At 56.0% G+C, this 24,413-nt stretch overlaps 1 protein-coding gene across 3 annotated transcripts in view; it reads right to left on the minus strand.

Moving 5' to 3' along the window:
- Positions 1-3,677: 3,677 nt before the first annotated feature.
- Positions 3,678-24,413, minus strand: part of SEC14L1 (SEC14 like lipid binding 1) — a 58,004-nt gene continuing 37,268 nt past the window's right edge. For 2 of the 3 annotated variants that reach the window (XM_040640151.1, XM_040640150.1), the window contains 7 exons: positions 23,487-23,658; positions 23,042-23,176; positions 20,915-21,049; positions 18,607-18,858; positions 17,344-17,522; positions 16,992-17,093; positions 6,613-8,638 (listed from right to left, as the gene is read on the minus strand). In XM_040640151.1, the coding sequence (XP_040496085.1) occupies positions 8,497-8,638; positions 16,992-17,093; positions 17,344-17,522; positions 18,607-18,858; positions 20,915-21,049; positions 23,042-23,176; positions 23,487-23,658 (1,117 nt within the window). In that variant the 3' untranslated portion in view covers positions 6,613-8,496. Of the gene's footprint in view, positions 3,915-6,612; positions 8,639-16,991; positions 17,094-17,343; positions 17,523-18,606; positions 18,859-20,914; positions 21,050-23,041; positions 23,177-23,486; positions 23,659-24,413 lie in introns of those variants that run through there. The other variant, XM_040640152.1, reaches the window with a different exon arrangement.

The raw sequence follows: 24,413 nt of genomic DNA on the forward strand, positions 1-24,413 counted from the left end.
GGCCCACGGCCGGGCGGCGGGCTGGGACTCTGACCTCACCTACCCAAGCCAGCCCTCTGGACCACACGGTCTGCAGCCCCAAGACCCCCGGAAGGCCTGAAGACCCAGCCCCCTGCCCCCACAGCCTTCTCACGCACCTAAGGACCTCGACCATCTACCTGTAGCCGTTCCCTCATTTAGCTGCTCCCACCTGTCGGACGTTCTTCTGGACTCTGGAGCCATAGCACTGAACACAGCACCTAAGGCTCCTGCTCTCATGCGGCGTGAGTTTGGTGGGGACAGACACCTGGGTCACTTAGGAGGAGAGCGCCAAAGTGCCTGGATGGGCAGTGCCATTTAGATCAGGTAGTCAGAGAAGGGACAGCAACGCCAAGACCTGGGAGAGAATACCGCAGATGGGGAGGTGGCAGGTGCAAAGGCCCTGGGGCAGGGACCAGCCTGACTTGCTCTGGGGGGGGCAGGAGAGACGGCGTTCAAGGAGATTAAACCGATGGGCAGGTGTGTGTAGGTGGTCACAAGCCCGCTCTGTACAAGAGACTGGGCATTGGCAGGGGTGATCTCCCACCTCAGCGCTGGGCCGGGAGTACTGTTCTCTCCATTTTGCAGAGAAGGGGCATGAGCTTCCGAGAAATTTGTCTCCCTGAGACCTCACAGCTAGAAAATCATGACCTGGGATGGGCTGACTGGAAAACCTGTTCTCCTCCCTGTGATGTGCTGTCTCAGCCCCCACCTCCCCACCTGCCCTGAACTCTGCAGAGCTTAGCCGCCCGTCCCTCCCTTGCACAGATCCCTCTGGCCTTGGGCCCTCCACAGTCCCTCCTGGGCGCCGCCTCTCCCCTTGCCCCCAGCACTCCACGCTGGATCTTGATGGTCTGGCTGGGTTCCCTGCCCTGCCACCGTCCAGTCTCACTGTTCTGATTAGGTCAAACCCCCAGGGACACAAACGCCTGAAGTGGGTTCCTAAAGAACCAAGTTGATAGGACATCGTAAACAGGTTGGCCTGAGGTCTGGAATCCTCCCAACGTGCGACGCATCAGCCGTCAGACCCTCCCGCCAAAGGTCTACTCACACCTCGTTCAGATCTAACGTCCTATTCCTGGCAACACACAGTGACAAAGCAAGGGACAGCAAGCAGAAAGGATCAGACAAATCTCAAAGGGGGACACTCCCCAAGTCACCCGGCCCAGTCTCTTCGAAGGTCCATGTCATAAAAACCAAAGGGGGGTGTTCTTGCTCTAGACGACAAGTGACATGAGACACTTGATCAAGGGCAAGGCCCTGTCCTTCATCAGGTCCTGGTTTGAACAGCCAGCTGTAAGAGACATTTGGGGGTAACTGACGGACCCGAATATGGACTGGGCATTAAATGACATCCGGGAATTATGGTCAGTTTTGTTGGTTGTGATAATGGCCTTACATGAAGTAGAAAAACATCCCTGTTTTGAAGATATACTTTAGGTGGAAATGTCACAAAGACAGTAATTTACTTTAAAATGATTTAGATTTTTCCAGAATGAAGCAAGTATGTCAGAGTGTTAGTGACTGTTAAAAACAGGTGATGAATATGGAGGCATTCATAATGTTACTCTGTACCTTTCCTTGTGTTTGAAATTTCACATAATAGCTTTCAAACTTAATGAAAACCAAGTACAGATCACGCAGAGGACGTGGGGCCCAGAATAAATGCACAACAGCAACAATAAAAAGCAATTTGTGGCTCTCCCCCAGGGGGAAGGGGAGTGGCTGGCTTAGAAATTCCACGTGGGTGCTCGTCAGAGGACAGAGCCCTTGAGGACCCTGGGGGGCACCTTCTCAGATGCACGCGTCCCACCGCAGAACCTTCCTGGGGTGACCTGGGATGACACAGACAGGGCCCAGGCCCTGGACCGGCCCAGAGGATTCCGGGGGACACTGTCCCTGGGCAAGAGCGCCCCACCCCAGGACCTCAGCTGTCTTCGTCCCTTTACTGCACCTGCTGGAAGGCCAGGCTGCCATCCACCTGCTGAGGCTTCCGGCCAAGTTCAAGGCGTTCCTTCAATCACATGCCCCTGCAGACCGGGCCTGGGCCCTGACTCACCTCCAGTCTCCTGGGGAGGATTTTCTCTGTTTCTGGAAGGAAGCTGTCATTTAAGGCTGGCAGAGTCTTCTGGGGCACAGCGCCATGCAGTGTGGGCTCCCCCCTGAGCCATTTCTGTCGCAGAGCCTCTCAGTCGGTTCCCAAAGGTCTGGAGGTGTGGGAGCCTTGCCAGGAAGTGTTGATAAGCTGTTGCCTCTGACAGAAGTCACTGGATTGGGAGGTTCCCAGTGACAGTGACCAGCGTAGCGGCCTGCTCGGTCTGTGGGTGCTCCTCGGCCACCACGGCGTCCTTGTCCACAAAAGGAGGCACAGTGAGCTGTCCCCGTGACAGCCATCCCTGAAACCAGACGTAAGGACGGAGGATCGTGGGTGCAACTGTTAGCCCAAGCTCAACACGGGGGCCGTGCATCTACCTGGAGGCCCAAAGGTGCTGGGGAGTGAGCACGCCTGGCGCTGGCCAGGGCATAACGCGAAATCCCCAGTCAAGGGCTGTGTCTCAGGAGGGAGTGCCGGTCTACGGGGCCAGGGTCACTGATTTGTACCGATCTAACGTAATTCAGCGATAGACATCGTGGAGGGCCGACCTCTCCACGGTGCCTGTGTTCATTAGCTGGTCTCTCAAATATCCGGTGACCCTCGAGGCAGCCTGAGCCCCTTGTCGGGAGGAGCCCCGGCCGCCGGCTCTCACTGGGTGCATGGGCAGGCCGGGGTTTGCTCCCCCACCTCTCTGTCTTCCCCTGACACCAAACCCGTCTCCACTGGATGTGAAAGGATGCTGGCGGGCAGCACGGCCCTGCAGAGAGCCCGCGAGCGTGCCCAGCGGGGCTGGGGCTGGGCCAGGGCAGCGGCCGCGGGGTCCCAGCCGCAGCGAGCGCGCTGGAGTTTCCAGCCAGCTGTGATCAGCTCCGAGGGTGTGCCTGCAAGGCCCCCAGCCAGCCTGGCATCACTGTCGCGCTCTGTGTCCTCACCGCGGCGGACGGTGCTAGAACTCTTCCATGGACGTGCCAGGCCCGACGCATGCGAGCTTGATTCACCCAGAGAATAACCCTCCTGAGACTTAGCTTTAGGTCTGAGAGCCCCCCCAGAGCTGAGGACTGGAGACCCCGGGCGCTCGCTGGCTCCTGGCAGGAAAATCAGCCGCACCGGGGCCGCCTGCATCTCGGTCGCCAGATGTGCAGCCCGGCGTGCGGTCAGCCTGCGGTCAGGAGGCGGGTCCCACACCGCAGAGCCCGGGGCTCCCGGAGGAGCTGGGACAGATTCAAGACCACCCCCCGCCCACGTGGCTCTGCCAGATGGCATCCAGGGGAGGCAGGAAACCAGGCTGAAAATAGAACCAGTTTGCTCCTTTGAGGGTAACGTCCCTCCGACTCGCACGTCGTGGGCCAGCGCCGCTAACTCGAGGCCTGGAAAATCAAATGCGTGAGTGAATCTATGTGTCCTGTTCTAATACAGACAAACTCAGTCCTTAGGGTGTGCTGGCCCTCCCCCTGCCAAACACCACACACACCCACCCACCCACCCACATACACACACACACACACCCCGCTTCTATCCCCACCTCCAGATAAACGTGTTGGTGCTTTAAGAAAATTCCACACCGTGCTGAATTTCATTTATTAAACCCAAAATCAGGACAATCTGGCATCACGAAAGGATTCTTACTGGGGGTTCCTTTCAACAGCCTTTCCCCGAACGCAGCTGAACACACTCTCCGATATCCTGGGAAGGTGCTCACTGAGCAGACTGTGGGCCACTGGGGTCACAAGAGGGGCTCGTCATGCACCTGGAGTTTGCTGTATTTCTCGATGACAATGATGACGAAGGCACCACCGTGAAGCTGAAACAAAACAGCCAGTATGAACGCTGGCATCGCTGGGAGGGGAGCTATTCACGATGTCGTCCAAATGTCCAGGCTCCCCGACTGGAAGGCTGTGTTCTCTGTGCAGGAGCAGGCGGGAGAGGGTCCGGGTCGGGGCCTGGCGTTCAAACGCTCTCGGCTTTCTGCACCCCCACGAGGTTAGCTTTCTGTCCTGCCTACGCTTTCATGATCTCTGTGATTTCCAGGGGAGAACTGGACCCTAGATGAAGTCGTTACACCTTTTGTTAAAATCATGCTCGTCACATCTGCTGCTGCGCGTGCAATGGACCGAGCACCAATCTGGGAGCCAGGGCAAGAGGTCAAGCCCCAGTTCCACCACCATGGACTCACTGTGTTACTTTGAGCAAATGCCTTAACTTCTCTGGGCCTCAGTTTCTTCCTCCCAGGCCTAAGAGTGTTGGATTAGAACCGTGATTCTCACCAGGGATGGCTTACCCCCCAGGGGGCAGTGAGCAATGTCTGGAGACATGTGTCACAAGTAGGGGATGCCTCTGGCATCTAGAGGGGAGAGGCCAGGGATACCACTGGACATCCTACAGTGAACTAGACAGCTCGCACAGCAAAGGATTATCAGCCCACAGTGTCAACAGTGCTGAGGCCGAGAGGCCCTGGAGTAGACAAACCCCCGCCCATTCCAAGTCAAGACCGGGCTCTTGGGACGATGGGACAGGACATGCCTTCCTGGGCAGGATGCAAACTGGGAAAGTGGAGAAGGTTCGCTGCCCTTCCTCCACGGTCCTTGAGGCCTTCCAGAGAGCCTGGTGACCTCTCTCAGGAGCTTCCTGCGCTCTGGGAAGAGCAGAGAACAGGTGAGGGCTGACGGCCAAGAGGGCAGCATGTCCCATTTGGAGATCCTCAGAGTGTCGGCGACCGCGGCCCAGTCCATCCTGCCTCTGTTCATTTCCTTAACAGTGGCGACCGGCCAGGCTACCTGACAGGACGGGGCCCCTGCAGGCGACGACCGCAACGCCCTTGACAGCGATCCGTGTTCACTTCGTATTCCCAGAGGCAGAGAGACCCGTCTTCCTCTAACGACAACCCGGTGCCTCGTTCACACGTGTACTGGGAGCCAGAGCCGGCGAAGGATGGCCACGTCCTGACGTCCCGACGCCCATCCCCAGCCGAGCAGGCTGGCGTCCAGACAAGTGCAGAGAAGTGGCCCCGCTTGCAGTTTGTGTCTCCTCCAAACAGAACCAAACAGCTTCTTGGGAGACACGCTCAAGTGTTTAAAACTGAGGCAATAAAATAAATCAGTGTTCTCGGAAGACAGCCTGTTGGGTCCTAGGCTGCGCGTTTCTGCTGAGTGAATGCTGACCGGGACCGCGGGCGGCAGGCCCAGGGCTGCACGCCACATGCACAGACGGCAGGCGGCCCCGGACGCGGTCCCCACGAGGGCGCCCTCGGCCATCGTGGAAGGTGTCCAGGGAGGAGGCCGGGGCTCGCGGGCATTCACGCTACAATCTATTCCTGCACGAGTTCAACACTTACAACTGTCTCGTTGTCCACAGATGGCTGCCCAGCTGGCCCTGCCTCTCCTGGCTACCTGCGGCCGTCCACCCCGGCCCTCCTGCCCTGACCGGCTGGTCCCTACGCATTTCTCAAGCGGGTTTTTGTGCTTTAAGATCTTATTTTTAAGTCATCTCCATACCCAACAGGGGGCTCGAACCCACAACCCCAAGATCAAGAGTCACGTGTTCCGCTGACTGAGCCCGCCCGGCGCCCCCAAGAGGGTTCTGAAGAGCTGGAAGTGGGTTTTGTCCTACAGCCACCAAACCTGGAGAACCATTTAGGTTCATTACGTCATTACGTCACTCTTTACACAAACACCAACATCAGATGCATCAGAGACGTACATGTAAAAAATAAAACCACGAAAGCACCTGAAGAAAACAGGAGAATTTCACATGGTGAAGTCCCTTCTGAATAACATGTAAAACCCAGACGCTCTGAAGGAAAGGAAAAGAAATTTGATGTCATAAGATTAAAATTTTCTACTCAAAAACAAAGAGCCCAAGCCACATGACAGAGAAGACCGCTGCTCCCATCTCATTCAGAGTTGGAGCCGCAAGCTGGTGGCCTTGCAGGAGCCACAAGGCCTTTTGGGGCCTGGCCGCCCCGCCCCCCACCGCTGGCCTCCACGCCTCTGTCAGGATAAGCTCCTTTCCACAGAGGTGACAGCAAACCCTGATGTCACAGAGGCATTTACTTCCCACTCGCACAAGGTCCCTGAGGGTCATGCAGCTCTCCAAGGCAGCAGCCACACCACGCGGTGACACCGACCCAGGCCGCCCTGGGGAAGTGCTTCCCGCACCCCCAGAGGTGACATCACCCATTGGCCGGAGCAGAGCACATGGGCCCCTGGGAGGTACAGGCGGTCCCGGTGCCTGGTGAACTGGTTTCTCTACCACAGCCCTCCTGCTGAACAGATGCCTGTCCCATGGCCGCTCCGTTAGTGCCTCCCTCCTTCTAGAATGTTCTCCTGGAAATCCACAAGGCTGGCTCCCTCACCTCCTTCAAGTGAGGCCTTTCCTGCTCACCCGGTTGAAGACTGCGACCCCCCATGTCCACCCCATTACCCTGTCCCTCGCCACACTTACTTTCCTCTGGGCGCACGTCACCACGTGGGACAACAGTCAGGAGAACGGAGATCATCTTAGCTGTTCCAAACAAAAGGATTTAATATAGGAAGCGGGCTACTCAGGTTTAGAAGAAGAAAGGCACTCAGCCGGCAGCAGTGGGGTTTCTGCAAGCTGGGGCTACAGAGTGGGACACATGAGCAGCCGCGGGGCTTGGGGGGGGTGCAGTCTGAGGGTCACACCACCAAGCCACCCCCACCCTGACCCCATGAAGAAGCTTCTAGTCTAGAACAGGGCAACAAGTCAGTTCCACGAAGGTCTTGGGGTTGCACAGAGTCCGTCCAGGGTTCATAGGAGCACGAAGAGCTTTCTGGGGTCTCCTTTCTGGGGGAGTCAGGGTTCCAGGTGCCGGGAACAGCAGGGACAAAGGCCTGGGGCCCAGGCAAGTGTGGGGCCCAGGAAGGAGAATGGAGCCGTGTGGGGCCAAGGAGGCCCAAGTCCACTGCCAGTCGAGGCTCAGCTCAGCTCCTTTGACAAACAACACGCCTCCGGGAAAAGGGATTCGCATGGATTCCGCTGGGGAGCTTTAGACTTGACTTTCAGAGTCAACAAAGAATAAATTAATTTATCCATCCACTCCATCAGAGAACACTCACGCGCCTGGGCCCAGTCGGAGGCCATGAGTAAAGGGAACAAGTGAGGGTCTGGCCCGTAGGTCTGCCCTCTGCACCCCCAGGACCAGGTGGGGAGGCTGCCGCCATCATGAGCCTGCTTTCCCTGGGCCAGCCTGGTCTTTTCGCCCAGCCTCTAGGCGCTCCCTCCAAGCCCTCCTCAGGCTGGGGGCCACAGGGAGGGCTAAGCCAGAGACTCTGTGGCACGTGGTGAGTGTTACTTAGGCAGAAAGGTAAGGTTAGGAGAGATTCACTGGAGGTAGAAGGGTATGGAGAGGAAGACCCCCCCCCCCCCAAAGGACAACGGGGCAGCTCAGGAACAGTATGGCCTGAGCACAATCCCTGGGCACCTCCCTCGCATCAGCACAGGGACCCCTCTGCCAGATGCTTCCCCGGGGCAGAGGGTGTGGGCCGGTCAAGCAGGGGCTGTCACAATGCCTGACACCCCCCAGCTCCTAGCCTCAGCAAGTTAAGCCAAGGCAGGCACGTTGAAGCGTTGGGAACAGACTCTGACTCACTAAAGACCTCCAGGGGCCTCTCCCCACATAGCCATGCAGGCTTCTAGAAGCAGAGCGTACCATGCTCCTCTGAAGCTCGGGCTGAGCTGAGGGCTGGCACCTCAGACAGCGAGTGTAATCTGAGGGGCAAGCACCCCGCAGACTGGCCAGAGCCCCCAGGCCCAAGGAAGCAGCAGCTCCCGGCATGAAGCAGGGAGTCCCGACAGGGACATCCCTTCCACAAACCACCGAAGGGTGCTGAGCTTTACACCTGTCCTGGTGCGCAGAGGGTCAGCACAGACCCAGCACACCGCCATGCGGACGCCAACACCAACACCAACGCCGGGGGCACAAGAGGGCAGTGACATCCCTGCAGGAAGAGCTCGTGGGCACGGCTCCCAGGGCGCCCCTGGCAGGGCTCAAGGATTAGCGCAGTGGGGCAGGGCGGGTTCTCAGAGGCGTTCCAGCCTCTGGGAGCAGGGCCCAGGGCCACGATTCTTTGAGGGGTCCATAAAAATGCTTTAGTTTCTTTTAAAATAAGAAGAGAAAGGGCAACCCATTCGGGCCCCCTCTCACTCTAGAGCTTTCTATCTGTTCTTGCCTTCACTTCATAAACTATCACTCCACCCTCCTGTGTCCCCAGGTTTTGTTCTTCGACTCCATGGGCCGAGAACCCTGCGGCGCTCACCCCGCTGGCTGTCGTCCGGTGTCTCTCCAGGCCCACTGCAGAGGACGGGCTATCTGGAGGCAGCTCTGTCATCGCAGAGGCTGTCCTCCGCAGGGCCGTCAGGTTCAGTCACTTCAAGCGTCCTTCTCGTGTCCAGGCTTTAAGTCCCGTCTCCAGCCGGGCCACTTGCCCCCTGAACATACCCGGTGTCTGTAGTTTGCGAGGGGTGATATCGTCCTGCAGAAATCCTTCCGTGAGAATGGAGACACTCCTACGGACACACAGCGTATGATTTAGAAACAGTGACCCCCGGGGCGCCTGGTGGCTCAGTGGGTGAAGCGTCTGCCTTTGGCTCTGGTCATGACCCGGGGGTCCTGGGATCAAGCCCCGTGTCAGGCTCCCTGCTTAGTGGGGAATCTGTTTCTCCCACTCCTTCTGTCTGCTGTTCTCCCTGCTTGTGCTCTCTCTATCTCTTTCTGTCAAATAATAAATAAAGTCTTTAAAAATAATAATAAAACAAAAAGAAAAAAATGAGTATCTTAATGCTCAGTATATAATGGATTCAGGCTGGATGACACCCATCTTTATACCAACCCGCTTGTGAAGTATACTCGTCAACATTTTTTAGTGAAATGGGGCAAAGGTGCAAGGGCCTGTGGGGCTGGTGTCCGCAAGACCAGAACCTACAAGAACTCATCCCACGTTCACTCCACAGATGCTCTGGGGGGTGTGCCCCGTGTCAGGCACTGTCCGAGGCCCTGATGGGGACAGAGGCATGAGCACAGCAAACACCCCACCTCATGACCCCGCGGAGCTGTGCCCCCCTTGTCTTCTGGCTGGTCAAGCCCCCCCCCCCAGAGGGTGATGCGTGGGGAAGAGAAAAAGTGCCAGAAAGACTGGGTACAGCTCTCCAGGGCCCGCTGGCCCCCTCCACGGCCCCCAGCTCCAACAGGTGTCCAATCCAACAAGCTATCTGTCCCATTCCGCGGGCACTGGGGCGGAGGGGCAGTCGGGTGCCATGTTACCCCCACGACCCCCTGCAGCCCTGTGGCCATCTCACTCCCTCTCAGGAAGAGGGAGAAGCGTGTGCCATTAAGCTTCCTTGTTTTGCTTCTAACTTCGAGCTGTTCTTTCTGGCCTCTCCTTTAGTGGCGTGTCCTCCGTCCGATGTCCAGCGTGCTCTCTTCCCAGAGGGGCCCTGTAGGCACGGCAGGCACTGGTGTGTCCTCGGCCCGGGCACAGCACTCTGCTCCCATGGCCTAGGCAAGACCACAACTGCACGGAATGCCTCACGTTTGCAGAGCACTTGGAAGTGAACACTGGCTAATCATCATTTGCGGGTTGTATCCTGACAATGACCCCAACGAGATGACCTGCCTCGTCCCATTTCATGATCAGCGACAGCAACAAGATGGAAGGGACTTTGGAGGTCTCCCGACTTGGCCTTCACAGGGAGAAGCAGGGCTCGGGGAGGCGAAGTGGCTGGCCCAACGTCCCCAGCCTGCTGGACTCGCAGCCACCTGCTCATGTACAGCCCCCTCCCCCCTCCGGGCTTGACCATCCTCAAGCCATAAGAGCCGTAACTAGACCATTCTAGACTTTCCCAACTCGGCTTTGACAGTCCATAATATTATTCTACATTCAGAAAAATAAACCTATTGATGGAAAAAAAACCCAAACCAAAACACATACACAGAAACCAGAGAAAGATGATTCCAGATTAACCAGGTTTTTTGGTAAAAGTCAAAGGCTTTGCAATTCCGGGGTCCTGGAGCACACTTCTGAATTATGTATTAGTCAGGGTTCTCCAGAGAGCTGGAATCAAGGGAACACATATACAGAAGGAGAGCTGATGCAGGGAATAGGCTCGCAGGATTATGGAGGCTGACAGGTCCCAAGATCTGCAGCTGGCAAGCTGCAGACTCTGGAAGGCTTGAGGGTATTTTCTGGTCCAAAGGCCAGCAGGTTTGAGACCCACAAGGAGACGACTTTGTAGTCCAAAGGCAAGAAAAAGCTGGTATCCCAGTTTGAAGACCATTAGGCAGGAGGACTCCTCTCTTCCTTTGGGGAGGGCAGCCTTTTGGTCTATTCAGGCCTTCAACTGATTGGATAAGGCCCACCTGCATTAGGGAGACCGATCTGCTTCACTCAGGCTACCCATCTGACTGTTCATCTCATCCAAAAAAGCCCCTCCACAGAAACACCCAGGACAATGTTTGACCAAGTCTCTGGGGACCGTGAGGCCCGGCCAAACGGACACATTAACTAGGGCACCCCTTCTGAGAGATTTCGGGAGACACGGGGGCTGGAGAATGTCCACCCGGGGCTCTGACTTGCAGGGCGGAGCTGGAGAAAGGACGGCATCACCACCCCAGCTGGGGACGGGGGATGCTTGTCTCCCGTGTGGCCACAAGGTGGCGCCAGGGGAGGGCCTTCCCGGGCCAGAGCCGAGACTACCTTCCGCTTCAGCTGGACGGCAAGGCTCCCCCGGGGGCTGAGCCTGGGTTTCACTCTGGCTGGAGCGCCAGGACTGTCGGACTGTGGGTGTGGACTCGGTTCAACTCCACCGACACCCACACTGCTCTACAGAGGATGCTGGGAGCGTCCTCCTCCCTGCGGCCGGCCGCTTGGCCCTCGCTGGTTCCCAGAAATAGCCCAGAGGGCAGGCAGCAGAAGGCTCTCTCCTTCCTGGGTCACAGGACGCAGGGCAGCGGGGCTGGGGCACACGGGCTCAGTATTTGCATATCCGAGGGCTCGTGACTGTCTCTCCGTGGGTCAACACGTGTCAACACGGGTCCCGGAGACTGGGTTCCTAAACCCATAGGCAAGGTCGGAGCGCAGGCCAGGTCCCAGCAAGAGAGTCGTGTGACACAGGCAAACTACGTGTCTGAAGCCCTAACTAAAGACACCACCCCCCACAGACCTGCGTGTCATAAAATAAAACACGGATCCAGAAAAGCGCACGAGTCCAAACAGTGACTCACGCTCGGAGCTGCCGCAGTCCCCCACACCCACGGGGCTTCTCGTGACGACGGCATGTCAAGACCACCACGGGGCTGGTCCCGCACAGACGCGTCCGTATCACAGACCAAGCCTCTCAGATTCACCAGGCGATCGCTGCCACTCATGCGATTACAGAACCCAGAGCCTTTTGCGTTCGCTGCCCCTGTTCCCTGCCTCATGTTTAAAAAGTCACCTGATACAGACACAGAGCAGTAGCCAACGCACCAGCCTCTCCCCGTCTGCGGCCTTGCTGGCCTCGGGCCTACAGACGACACAGCCCGAAAGCCCCCCGTCCTCGGCGTCCCCCTGCACCCTGAGGCTCAGCCTCCCCGGACTTGGCAGGAGGGCGTGCGGCCACCTGACCTCGACGTGCTGCGTGGACACCGCATGCAGTGTTGCTGGATAGAAATTCCCGGGCTCCCTCTTTCTTTCCTTGAAAATCTCGATGATTCCATTTCTTCCCCCATAAAGCTCAGTTTCTGGAAAACCTGATCTCCCCCCGGATGCCTGTCTCACCAAAGTACTTCTCGGTACTGGGCTTCCCACTTTGCTCGCCTTCAGGCCGTGTCCCCTTCTCTTCACCTGTCCTTCCTGATTTGTACGATTTTCCCCTTTCGGGCTCTTCTCTTAGATACTTAACTGTGGCATTTTTCACTTTGGGTCCTTCTAACTCCATCGCAATTTCTGAAGTGATTTCATTCATTTCTAATTCTTGTCACTTCGTTTCTGAACTTTTCTCATGCGTTCATGTCATGTCTACTCTCTTGAAAAAACCCAAAACACAGACTCTCACCCCCAGAGGGCTGGTGGTCACGAGGGGCCGGGGAGGACGAGGCACAAGCTTCCAGTCATAAAGCCGGTCGGCCACGGAGATGAGAGGCTGGGCGCAGGGATGTCAACGACACCATGGCAGCGTTGCACCGCGACAGGCGGCAGCCACACTGGTCGTGGCGAGCACGGAGCCACGCACAGAACCATTGAATCCGTAGCCGTGCCCCGAAACGAATACAACACTGTGCGTTCACGACACTTCAATTAAAAAAAGAAACCGTTTACATTGCCGGCTTTGAAGGCGCATCTTTCTGCCTTTCCTCGTCTGTAGGATGCTCTCCTCGTTCTCAGCTTCATATGGACTTGACTTGGGTGCTTTTCTGATGCTTATTTTTATGTGAAAGGCTGTCCAAAACGTTCAGATGAAAGGGGCTTCAAGAAAGCATTTCTAATTCTACAGAGCTCCCTCTTCTGTTTTTGGGAAGTTTAACAAATGCGTCCTTTTGCTTCCAGAGCTTTTCCGGCCCCTGCCCTGCCTCAGCCTTCTCTCCTTCCCGCAGGCCCCGTCTTGCTTAGCTTTCATTCCACTCCTGGAGGCTTCCCTCAGCGTGGGACCCCTCCTAGCAGGGAGCCCCGTCAGGCCGTGCTGGCGGCTCCAAGGGCCGACCCGACCGCCCCACAGACCCCTCACGGCCATCAGGAGGGCTTCCCTGGGGCCCTGCTCCTGTCCATGAGGCTGACCACTGTTGGACCCTGCGGCTTATGACTGTTGCGGGTCTGGGCCTCTGTTCGGGCTTTGTGCAGAACCGCATCACCTAGTTTGGCTGCGAATGTGGTCCGTGCGGGTTTTCATCGTGGTAGAAAATAAGTAACAAACGTTGCCATTTTAACTCTTTTCAAGCCCACAATTCAGATGGCCACAGGTTTAAGGCTCTGCAGTCTAGCTGCTATTTTTACACAGGATGCTGCTAACCTGCTTTCCAAAGCCCTTTCAAACAAAACTGATTCACTGGGGGGCGCCTGGGTGGCTCAGTCAGTTGGGCGTCTGCCTTCGGCTCAGGTCAGGATCCCGGGGTCCTGGAATAGTGTCCCATGTCGGGCTCCCTGCTGAGCTGGGGGTCTGCTTCTCCCTCTCCCTCTGCTGCTGCCCCTGCTTGTGCTCTCTCACTTGCTGTCTCTCAAATAAAATCTTAAAAAACAAAAACTGATTCATTGGTTTGTCATGACATTTTATGAGAACACCTCTGCCTGGACCAGAGAACTGACAGGTGCCCTACGCTTGTGTTCAGGTATGAAATGAAGTGACATGTTTAAGGAGAAATACACAGTCAAGGTCTGGTGGGCCAACAGAACGGTGTGACTGTGGTTTGGGACATCCCACGTTGCCACGCTCTGAGACGGCTGAGGGACTGCGGGCAACAGCTGCTCGCCTGTTTCTCCCGTTGTCACGGTGAGAAGCTGATGCTAAACCAACAGCTTGGTAAAAGCAGGCCTGACTCGAGGGCTGGCAGAGAACTCAGAGCAGGAAGGGAACTGGCATAAGCCCTGCCCTTCCTCCAGCAACACGCTAAGGCGTCAGGAAGGCACGCAGCTGGTGCTGAGGTGGGAATGACGCGTTACCTCCCTTGACTGCTGACAAGCTCAAAACTCAGACGGGGCTACGGAAGTGCGGACATTCACGCACCTTCCCGCCACCCCACATCCTGGTCCGTCCCCTCAGGCAGCTCCCACAGACCCTGACCAGGAAAGCAAACAGCTCCTGGCCGGAGGCACGCAGGCGGTGAGTCTGTCCTGGCCTGCTCTGCCCTCCTGGGCCCTGCCAGCCCTGCACACCACTGGCAGGCAGCCGGCGACAAGGTGGCCCGAGTTTCTGAAGGTCTACACCTGCCCATTTTCTTTTTTTCTGAAGCCACGTGATTCAAGGATCCGTTTTATTCCTGAAGAAAGTGTCTCAGGCAGCATATGCCACGAGCCGTGTTTGGCCTCATGGAGTCCAAGGAACACTTCCTGCGGCAGCGAGCGAACTGTGAGCGCTGGGTGTCCTCTGTGGGTCAGCCGCTCAGAGCTGCGATCTGCCTGCAGGATCGCCCGCGCTCCTGCAAAACGGTCCCACACAAGAGACGCTCTGCGCTGGGACTTCTAGAATCCCAGAGCCCTGGCTTCAGATTCCGTCCGCAACCTCTAAAATCTCCTAAGAATGTCACCCTCTCCAAGGGAGGCTGCCGCTTCACATCTCACAGGAAGAAAGAGACATTCTCTTCTTTAAACAGTTCACATTTATTATTGGTAACAGTAAAAAAATCTTTTAAAGACTATCAGTATTGTATTACCAAGAGTGAGGTAATATGTTTACAAAACATTTACAGAATTTGATATGCAAATAATGAATTTAAGAAAAAAAGTGAGTTAAGACACTAGTAATAGAGGGGAAACCAAAAGAACCCTTAGTACAGAAAAAGGTGGAGTGTGAAAAGTGAGGGCACTGGAAGCAGGCGCGCAGTCCGGTCTGCGTGCCCGCGGCCCCTCCAGGGAGAAGCAGGCGCGTGTCGCTCGTGAGCAACCCTGCAGGCGCCTGCGCAGTGATGTGCTTTGAACTCAGAGACCCGTTCAGCTCTCTGGGGACAAGACAGTGCCACTTCTGAGTCAACTTAAAAGGAACACGTCTTCGGACTGGGGGAGGGGGGGATGGCTGCAACTCAAACAGTTCTACAAACATCCCTGGGCTGAGGTGGACTGTGGAGGGAAGCGTTTTCTTGGCAGCTGTCAGCAAAATCGCCATCTGAGACACAAAGAAAGAGAGAAAGAAAGAGAAGGAAGGGACCACCTTCAGGTCCTTATAATTTAGAAGCAGGAAGCACTGATCAGAGCAGCACAGGTGCACTAACTAACCCTACGGTGCTTTCTGGAAACAAGGCTTTAGGTGCCAACGGTGAACGTATCTCTTCAAAGGGAATGCACTCCGGGAAGGCCGGCAACCGCGGAGAAGCGGGGCCCTCACTGACCGGGCGTTCCCCCAAGTCCGCTAGGGCTCGCCCGCGGAGCACACACGCCCTCCACACGCTTGCCCACTCCGCAGACGGGAAGCAACGCGGCCCAGGGCTTCCGTGCCCCTCACGGCCACGTGGGTTTTGGCACAAATCTTAAAAACACAGCCTCTTCCAACACACGACACCACACATCACATCCTTATCACAAACGCTAACCCAGTGCAACATCCAGACAGATTCGCAAATGATCTGCTTTTCCCATAAAAAGCGGAAAAAAACATGGGCCAACACAAGAACGCCACGCTTTGTAATCGGGAATCAAAAACAAAACACAAAAGGCAAACCAAGCTCATACTCTGATTTGCTTCTAGGAAGAATCCCTTGTGACTTGATGTCACTTTCTACTTGCCTCGTTTCTCACCAACGCCACACTGACGCCCACCCCACAACACCCCCACCCCCATACACTGCCACACTCACCCACGTGTGCCCCCCACGCACTGCCACATTCACACATGTACCCCACACTGCCGCACTCTGTGCATGTGCCCATTGCCACACTCACACGCCCCACACACATTGCCACACCCACCCACGTGTGCCCCCCCCATCGCCACCCATTCCAAACACCCACCCCGTGCACTGCCTCGCTCACATGCATGTGCCCCCCACGGCTACAGTCACATGCACAAGCACACCCCCCACAGATGTGCACCCCACTGCCACACTCGCGCGCACACACCCCACACACATTGCCACACTCACACACACACAAACCCACTGCCACACTCACACGCACACCCCCACCACTGCCTCACCCACCCCGCATGTCTGCACACGCAAACACAGCCCCACACATCCGCAATTTCCTGCTATGAAGCAGCGGGGCCCCTGTAAGCCACACGCGCTCCTGGAGCGGCCACACGGCAAGAACACTCATCAGCACAAAGGAGCAGCGCACAACTTCAGAACGGCAAACGTGACGGAGTCTTCACAATAGCCTTCTAGTGACTGGAAAGACCACGTGGGCTCTGACACTATCAAGCTAAGAGGAGGCACAGGGGACGTAAGTCTAGAGTGAGTTCAAAACTAGCATTTGCAGGTAAGAACACCACACCGGAAGGAAAAGGGAAAGAATCCCTTCCGCACGAGTTCACATACAGAAAAACCCTGCTCTGAAAGTACCAAAAAGATGTGGAAAGGAGGAAAGAGAAGCTGTGTTTAATGGTGGCGGTGCTCTCCTGCTGCCGTGGGGGGACCCCGAGAGCCCCTGGGCCTAATCGCACCCACTGCAGGACAGCGGATCACCTGCCCGGGGGGCCCGAGCGGGATGCTCCCCACGGAAGCAGCACTGCCCGGAGGACAGGTGCCTAGAGGGCAGCCCCTCAATCCGTGGGCCGTGCCGGCTAACAGCAGAGGGTGACACTGTGACGTGGTGTGGGGACGAGCTGGCAGTTCCTGCTCCGTGTAGGAAGGTGGGTCACCTCTGAAGGACGGTGGAGGAATTCATCCGCTAATGGACAGGGTGTGGAGGTTGCTGGAAACATTTTTTGCATCAACATCTGAGACGAAGTCAACCTCTTAACTGTATATAAACTGCTTTTCTTTCACGAGAGCCCTTGTGCTCTGGGTTGATTCTGTGCACGCTGTATACAAAATCTATGGCTACGGAGTTAGAGTTAGAACTACCTGTCGAGATAGTCTGGGATCAAGGACTACATCTGCCATCTGGACAGCTATCTGCTACCTAGAGGGTGAGGAGTCTGCACAGTGTGGCCGCCGGGCGGGCGGCGGAGCGCGGCGGGCTGTCCGAGAAGGCGCGCTGTCCCCTCCGCGCCCTGGGCACGGGCGCTGCGGCACTACCTGGAAATCATGGAGCTGGACTGAGACTGGCTGGACGAGGTGGTGGCGGCGCTCAGCTGGGAGAACCCGCTGTGGCTGGACTCCAGGCTGGTCATAGAGCCTCTGCAAACAGCACAGGGAGGGGCGAGGCGTGAGGACCCCACCGAGGGCCCACTCAGCCCCCACCACACCCACAAAGCAGGCTCCCCCAGAACCGCGGCTCCCTGCTGGCCCAGCCCGCGGATGACGTCATCAACCGGCCACAACGAAAGGCCCAGAGGCCGTTCCACCGGCCCCTGAGCCCCGTGGACTTGCAGAGCCCCCCCCCCAACCGCCCGTGGTGCTGCGGGCCGGGGGGGCAGGGAGCCCGTACCGGAAATCCTCGGAGCCGATCACTTCGGTGTAGTACATCACTTTGCACTTGTGGGACGACACCTGCAGGGAGGCCAGCACGTCGTCCACGCGGGGCAGGTTGGTGGCGGCGCACGCAGGCATGCTGTGGAACCGCCACTGCAGGATGTAGAAGCCCGGCCACCTCGTCACGTGGGAGCCCTGGAACGAGTCAGGCACCGCCGATGAGGACGGACTTCCAAGTGCCTGCCCTTCCCCTGCCCCGGCGGACACCGCCCGCACCTTCCCCAAGCCCACTCGGATCCAGCAGCGACGGCCGGCCATCTCAGTGGCTGCAGGACCAGTCGACTCCCTGCTCCGGGGCCAGGCCCACGCCGCCTCCCCGGCCCGCCGGCCCCGCAGCACGGCCCCTCCCAGGTGCTGCGCAGGCCTTGGGGGAAGAAAGGCCACAATAGAAGCAGGCTCCTGGTGGGGCGGGGGGTGAGAGAGCTCAGGGGGCCCTTCATTCAGCCTTAAGGGGGCCAAAAATGATCATCTGACCAGGCAGTACCCTCTTGGACCTGCTTCCAGCGATCCTACTAGAGCATTCTGGTGAAAGGGATGGCAACCTAAAGTAGAATGTCAACCTGTGACAATTACCTTCTTCATTTATTCTGGAGCTTAAGTCATTCATTACTTTTAAAATTAAATAAAACACTCTCGTTTATTCTACTTCTCCGACCATCAAACACTGACAGACTCTCCCCTGAAAACTGTAAAGACAGCAAAATTATGCATCTATTATGCAGGCCAGGAGCACCCAAGAACCACCGTTCTGAGTACAAGCACTCAAAATAACCGGCCAAAATTTTAAAAACGAACTGACAGAGCATCTTTCAATGAGTGAGAATGCTCAGTAATGACGGTTAATAGTTCCCCAGCACATGCTTGGCTCCCTGCTACTCAGGGTGACTGTCCTCTCGGTGGAAGTCTGGATCCCAGCTGTCCACGTGCCCAGAATGCCCTTCCCTTCCTTCCACGTCACTTTTGTGGAACTAACTTCTGAAGAAAACTCACGCACTTTAGATAAAAGTCATGGATTCATTCCAAAACCCCTGCTCAGGTCTGAGTTCCTTCTCTTTGGAGTCTCACGGGCTTCGTGCGTCTGACCCGTAACTAACATGGGACACGCCTGCGGGCTCCCCCGCAGACAGACGGTGCCAGCCACGCAGGACGGCAACGAAGCAAAAGACCTTCCTTTGGAAGACAAAATACCCAAGCTGTGGCGAGGCACAGACGGCTGTACCTGCACGCTCTCCCCTTCCCTGCAGATCAGCGGTGACTCCACCATGCTGTAGTCACGGCCCAGCTGCCACACTCTGTCTATTAGCTGCACGTTGTTCCCTCCTGGGGAGGTGATGCTGTGTGCCCCCAGGGAGTCCTTTTTGGGAGGCTGGGGTGACCTTTTGGAGTGGTAGATGTTGAAGACGATGTCCCCTTTGCACACGTCAAAATCCCAAGTGATCACTGAAGAGGCGTCCACAATCTGAATGAGGATCTGGAGAAAGAGACTGCATTAAGCAACCAAGGTAAGCACGAGCTCCCGGGGCCTGTGCTGACACCGTGGCAGCTTCATCCCTGGGCGAGCTTCTGGGCCCAGCCGTGCGTGTTGTGCGAGGGAGGGAGACATGTCCTGTCAGCCATCGCTTCACCCGCACCCAGCTTTTCCTGCTCTCCCACCTCCCAACCTTCCTGCTCCGTGTCACGTGCCAAGCTCCAGGCTCTCCCTTAGCTACCCCTGCAGCCCAGATTTCCCACTGCACGAGCCTTAGCACTCTGACACACAGACTCCTAGCCGTAAAAATGCCTTAACGACAGAGAGCAGAAGTGACTCAAGATGGTACCGAAGTGGTTCCATGGATTGTTCTAGGCTGGTGAGCACAAGGACAGTCCCAGAGAAGGTGGGAGCTACATAAAGGGCACAAGGAGGAACAGAAGGAAGCGATCCAGGCAGGGGGAGGGGACAGAGACTCCCAAGGAACAGAGGCAGCTGGGGCAGGGTGGGGAGAAAAGAGCTACGTGGCATGGGGCAGGGGAAGGGACCGCGAGGACTGAGTGCCAACCTAAAACCCCAACTTCCAAGCGGCGCCCTAGAAAGGTTCCCAGCAGGGAACAATCAAAGTCGTAGGGTTTCAAACATTACTGGGGGAGGGATGTGAGAACGGAACCCAGCTGTGCGAGGTCAGCCGAGGCCAGCTGTGCCCCCTCCTCCCTGCGACACCCGTCTGCTTGCTCTTCGGCGCTGCGCCCGTCGTCAGGGTCCACCACTGCGGCTTCTCACCACACAAATACCGCCTCGGAATCTCCCTAAAGAGCAGATCCCACAGAGCACAAGAGTCCTGTCTGGGAACGGCGACAGTCCTTCTGCAGCAAAGTGGCTCCCCAGGGGCAGAGCTCTGCAGAGACGCAGCCCCTGCGCTGACAAGCACCCTCCTTCCCGCACTCACCGTGGGGACACTGAATTCAGCCTTTATTTCAAGGGTCTCATGTCCTTGATTTGTGTTTTACTGAACCCCCAAGCGAGGTCAGCGTCCTGATGTAGGAAACCCACGTTTCACAGACACCCTGGGAGCACGAGAAACGTCCTATGCCACGGAATCCTCTACCACAGCCAAGAGCGCGCTCCCCATGAGAAACGGGAACTCCACCTCCTCGCGCCTGGTCTCCAAATAAGGAATTAACATAAATAATCCTCAAGGCCCCGTCGTTGACAATCTGACTTCCCTACGGAATCTCCGAACGGGGCAGACCAAGCCCGCCTCTACGCGTTCACACGGCGACAGCCCGCACCTGCCCCGCACGCGGCGGGCCGGCCACGCTAGCACACACGCCGGCGGGGACGAGCGGCGGACGGCAGTGAGGGGTCGGCTCCCGGCCACCGCCATCGGCCTGAGCCCACGGCCCCGCGCACTGAACGCCGGCTCGGTGCCCGGTGCCGCCGTCCTCAGCAACCACCCCGAGGCACAAAGCTGCGCGAGCCCAGGAAAGGTGACTTGGTCGTGAGCCCTCACAGCTCAGGCCGCTCACCACGTCACAGGACACGCAGTGTTTGCAAAACGCAGGAATGCCCTTGCCTCCACACCGAATGCGACGGCGAGAAAGGAAAACGGAGATGTGCTGCTTTCTCCTCACTCCACTTGACTTACAAAAATGGGCAAATTCCTTAACAAATATAAATAACCGAGGCCCGGTCACAAAAAAACAGAAAATGAAACCAGCCCTACAGAATTGTTGGATAAACTAAACTTGAGAGTCAACAATGTCCCACGGGAAAGCCCTTCCACATGCCACTCCTCCCTGTGCTCAGGGGTCTCTGGTAAAGCAGAGGTCGGGGGGCCTAACCTCCTTCCGGGCGCGGACCCCTGAGAGATGCCTGTCCTTCAACGCAGACTTTCTACTTCAACTAAAGGTTTAAAAAAAAAAAATCTAAAGACAAAGACCAGAAAAAGGATCTGATTCTTCTAAAGTAAATCTTATTGGGAAGACCCGCCGAAGAAGGGCTCTGCGGGGAGAAGGGGCCCCGCCACCCCGGGCCCTGGGCGCGGACGGCGCACCTCGTGCGGGGCTCCTTTGAAGACGCTTGCAGACTGGTAGATGGTCTCGGTCCAGAGCCGGAGGTCTTCGTTCTCCAGCTCCTCCGCGGTCCTGTACAGGGACTTGGGGACCAGTCCGCCCTCGGGCACCTCACACTGGAAACACAAACACGGCAGTAAAAGCTGTGCCCACGCAAGGGACCCTCTGAAAACCAAGACTCCGTCAAGGGCCAGGCCCCGGCTGGCGCGATGCCCCCGGCCGCCTGGGAATGGAACACACTGGCAACGTCGAAACACCTCCTGCAGGACTTAGTAACGTAAATTGTTAAAACCTCCTAAATATACATGTCTTACTGTTAACTAAATGAGAACACGCTGAAGCTAATTTACCACAGAATTTACACTACTACGTATGAGGTACCGGACTCCATGACTAACACCGGTTCGTGGAAGAATTATAAGCAGTTACGCTGCACTGTAAAGAGAAAACACGATGTTCAGAAAAGTTTTATTCTCAGCAACTACAGGCAGGTTTTATTATAAGCTGTGACAGTTAATATATAAATAACCAACGATGAAAGCTGCGTTATCTAACCCGAGTCAGATCAGTCCACACCACCAGACAAAAAGTAATTAAGGAGAGCCCCTTCTGAATCCGCCTGAAACAGGCGAGGTTGAATCAGAATCCATATACCTCACGCATTTCCTAGTTGACCTTGACCTAGTGACCCAACACTGAAGCTCACGGAGTCCCAGCACGTCCTGCACTAGCGGCCCTGGGAAGCGATGACCCCGGAGCACGCGCAGCAGGTCAGGAGACCTCCGACGGACCCGGCGCAGGGAAGCAGGGAGCGCAGGAGAGACGACAGCCTCGGCGCCAGAGCCTGGACCCGTGGACGAAGGAGGACTCTCACCGTGGGGGACGTATCGTGGTCGGTCCGGTGTGCCGTGGGTCAGGTCTCCCTCTGCCCCAGCTCACCATCAGAAGAACCAGCCACTCGGGACCATTCGTGACATGAGTGGTCTGTGGGCCGCTACACGGCCACCCCCCCAGTTTAATCTCACGGCCCTCGGTAAGGGAGGGTCCTGGGACACCCTGCCCCCCGCACCGCACTGACGCCTGCAATTCCTGACAGTAGGACCGAGGCCCTGAAAGCTGAATCTGGGTGCTGTTCAACTCCTCTAACCAACCCCAACGACTCCCCTGAAAACCCAGCTCGTTGGCTAAATACGTGCATCAAGTCCAGCGTGTACACATCTCGAAGGGACTTTACTTTCTGTGAGATGACACAGATCCTCTCTGAAGAGAACCAGACTCCCCTCTGGCTTCAGCTGTTACTTCAGGAAGCCACCTGGGCCTCTGCAGCCTTCGGTCTCCCTCACGCTCGTCAGCCGGGCGCACCCCAGGGGCTGTAACGTCCTCAAGGACCCCTCATCACAGTTCAGGGCACAGAAGTGGATGTGGCTGCCTGATAACCTAGCAATGCCATGTACCCAAAACCCCAGACTGCAGAAGTAGTTCCCTTAATGTGTCCCCGTCAAAATGTCACCCTTACTTATTGTCAAGGGGGAGATCTTGCAGAATCATTTTGAGTTTTAAAGTACTTCTAGAGGGGCGCCTGGGTGGCGCAGCGGTTAAGCGTCTGCCTTCGGCTCAGGGCGTGATCCCAGCGTTGTGGGATCGAGCCCCTCATCAGGCTCCTCCGCTAGGAGCCTGGTTCTTTCCCTCCCACTCCCCCTGCTTGTGTTCCCTCTCTCGCTGGCTGTCTCTGTCAAATAAATAAATAAAATCTTTAAAAAAAAATAAAAAATAAAGTATTTCTATAAAATGCACAGCTCCTCAAAACAGTTATAAGAAATCTGATCTGCACAAAGCTGAGAGAATAAAGCAAGCTACAATTATATTAGGCTTGAAACAAATTGTCATTAGTATCTAACAATGAAGAAATGTGCATATTGTCAACAATTACCTAAACGGTTCTCTGTAATTTAACCCTGGGTCAGAGATGTCAGCCAAATAAAGAAAAACTAAAAAACACAATAATCCAAACTAAAAGTTCTGAAAATCATTTGTACCAACCAACACCCACCTTTCCTAGCCACCCCTGTAAAGCAGCCAAGCGTACCGCTGCCTGCCTAAATACATACCATGCACTCCCCGCTCAGGAAATCTGGAATAATCTCTTTATCAATGTAGTCCAGCAGGCCTCCAGGACCCTGGTAGTCATTTCCTGCATAAATCAGGAATTTCCTTCTGGTGTTGTCATCAATGAATGGACTAACCTGTAAGTAATGAGAAAAGACCCTGTAGTCATTTTGCTTTGCTGTCTGACTTCCAAAGATTAAAATACAGTGTGACAGTATGAGTGGGCGGGGGCGGGTAGAGGCAGGGAGTCTGATACACTTTTTCCATAAAGTCTATTTTCGTGACAAAAGGATTCTCACGAATTCTTTCTTCCTTTAAACAATTTGAGAAAGTATGTATCTTTCCACATTTGTGATTTCCTGATTAGTTAAGACAGACACAGGGATACGAATGCACGCCTATCCGCCTTCTTCATGACTGTCTCTACAGCACGAACCCCGAACCCACCAGTGTCCAGAGGACAGGGAACACGCGGGGAGCGCGGAGGATGAGGAGGCGGCCGAGCGTCTCGGGGTAGTTGGCCTCCACCACCTCTATGATGCGCAGCAGGGCCTTGACGCCGGGTCTCCATAGGTGGCGCATGTTCAGTCCCTCCAGGTCCACCAGGCAGGTCCACGAACTGCAGGGGTGCAGACGGGTGAGCTACTCACTAGAGACGGCATGCGTGCAAACCAGGTCCTAAGCTATCTTCTTCTTGATATTACGAAACACTCATTTATATCCGTTTCCAAAAATAGACCAGTTTCTAAAAATTAAAGTGTTATGAACCATATTTCTATCTACTTGTATGACACATACGGGATCAGTGTGGTGGGACCAATACCTGAAATAGCAAAACCTCAATGGCTAATTGACAATTAATAACAACCTCATTTGGACACATTTGTGACCCGGCAGGACACGAATCTGGCTTTTTAACGCACGGTGTGACCGACTGCGAGCAGCTCTTCTTCCACAAATACCTACTGAAGCCAGCAGTGTCTCAGGAGCCGACAATACAGCAGGGACGGAAAAGCCTCGCAACCCCTTCCTGTCATGGAGGAACTTCCGTCCCCGTTAACCTGCTGTGCCTTTCTAGTGCCCACCTCCGAACCACAGCACATTTTCCAAATAGTTTACCATAACTACAAGTATGGCTGAGAAATACAGAACAATTTCCTTGTGCCCCTGCAACTAAAACAAACCAACCACACCAACCTGCGACCCTGGGCTCCCAAGGACCATGCGGACTAACCAGACGGGCCGACCCACTAAGACTGAGGTGATAGCAATGTCTCACTCGGGGTTAGAAATACCAAAATCCAGCACCTATCCCTCCCAACTGACCGAATTACACGGCTATCTATCTTCTGACCGAATTACACGGTTATCTAT

The sequence above is a fragment of the Ursus maritimus genome, unplaced genomic scaffold, assembly GCF_017311325.1.
Source record: "Ursus maritimus isolate PB19 unplaced genomic scaffold, ASM1731132v1 scaffold_24, whole genome shotgun sequence".
Taxonomy (NCBI): domain Eukaryota; kingdom Metazoa; phylum Chordata; class Mammalia; order Carnivora; family Ursidae; genus Ursus; species Ursus maritimus.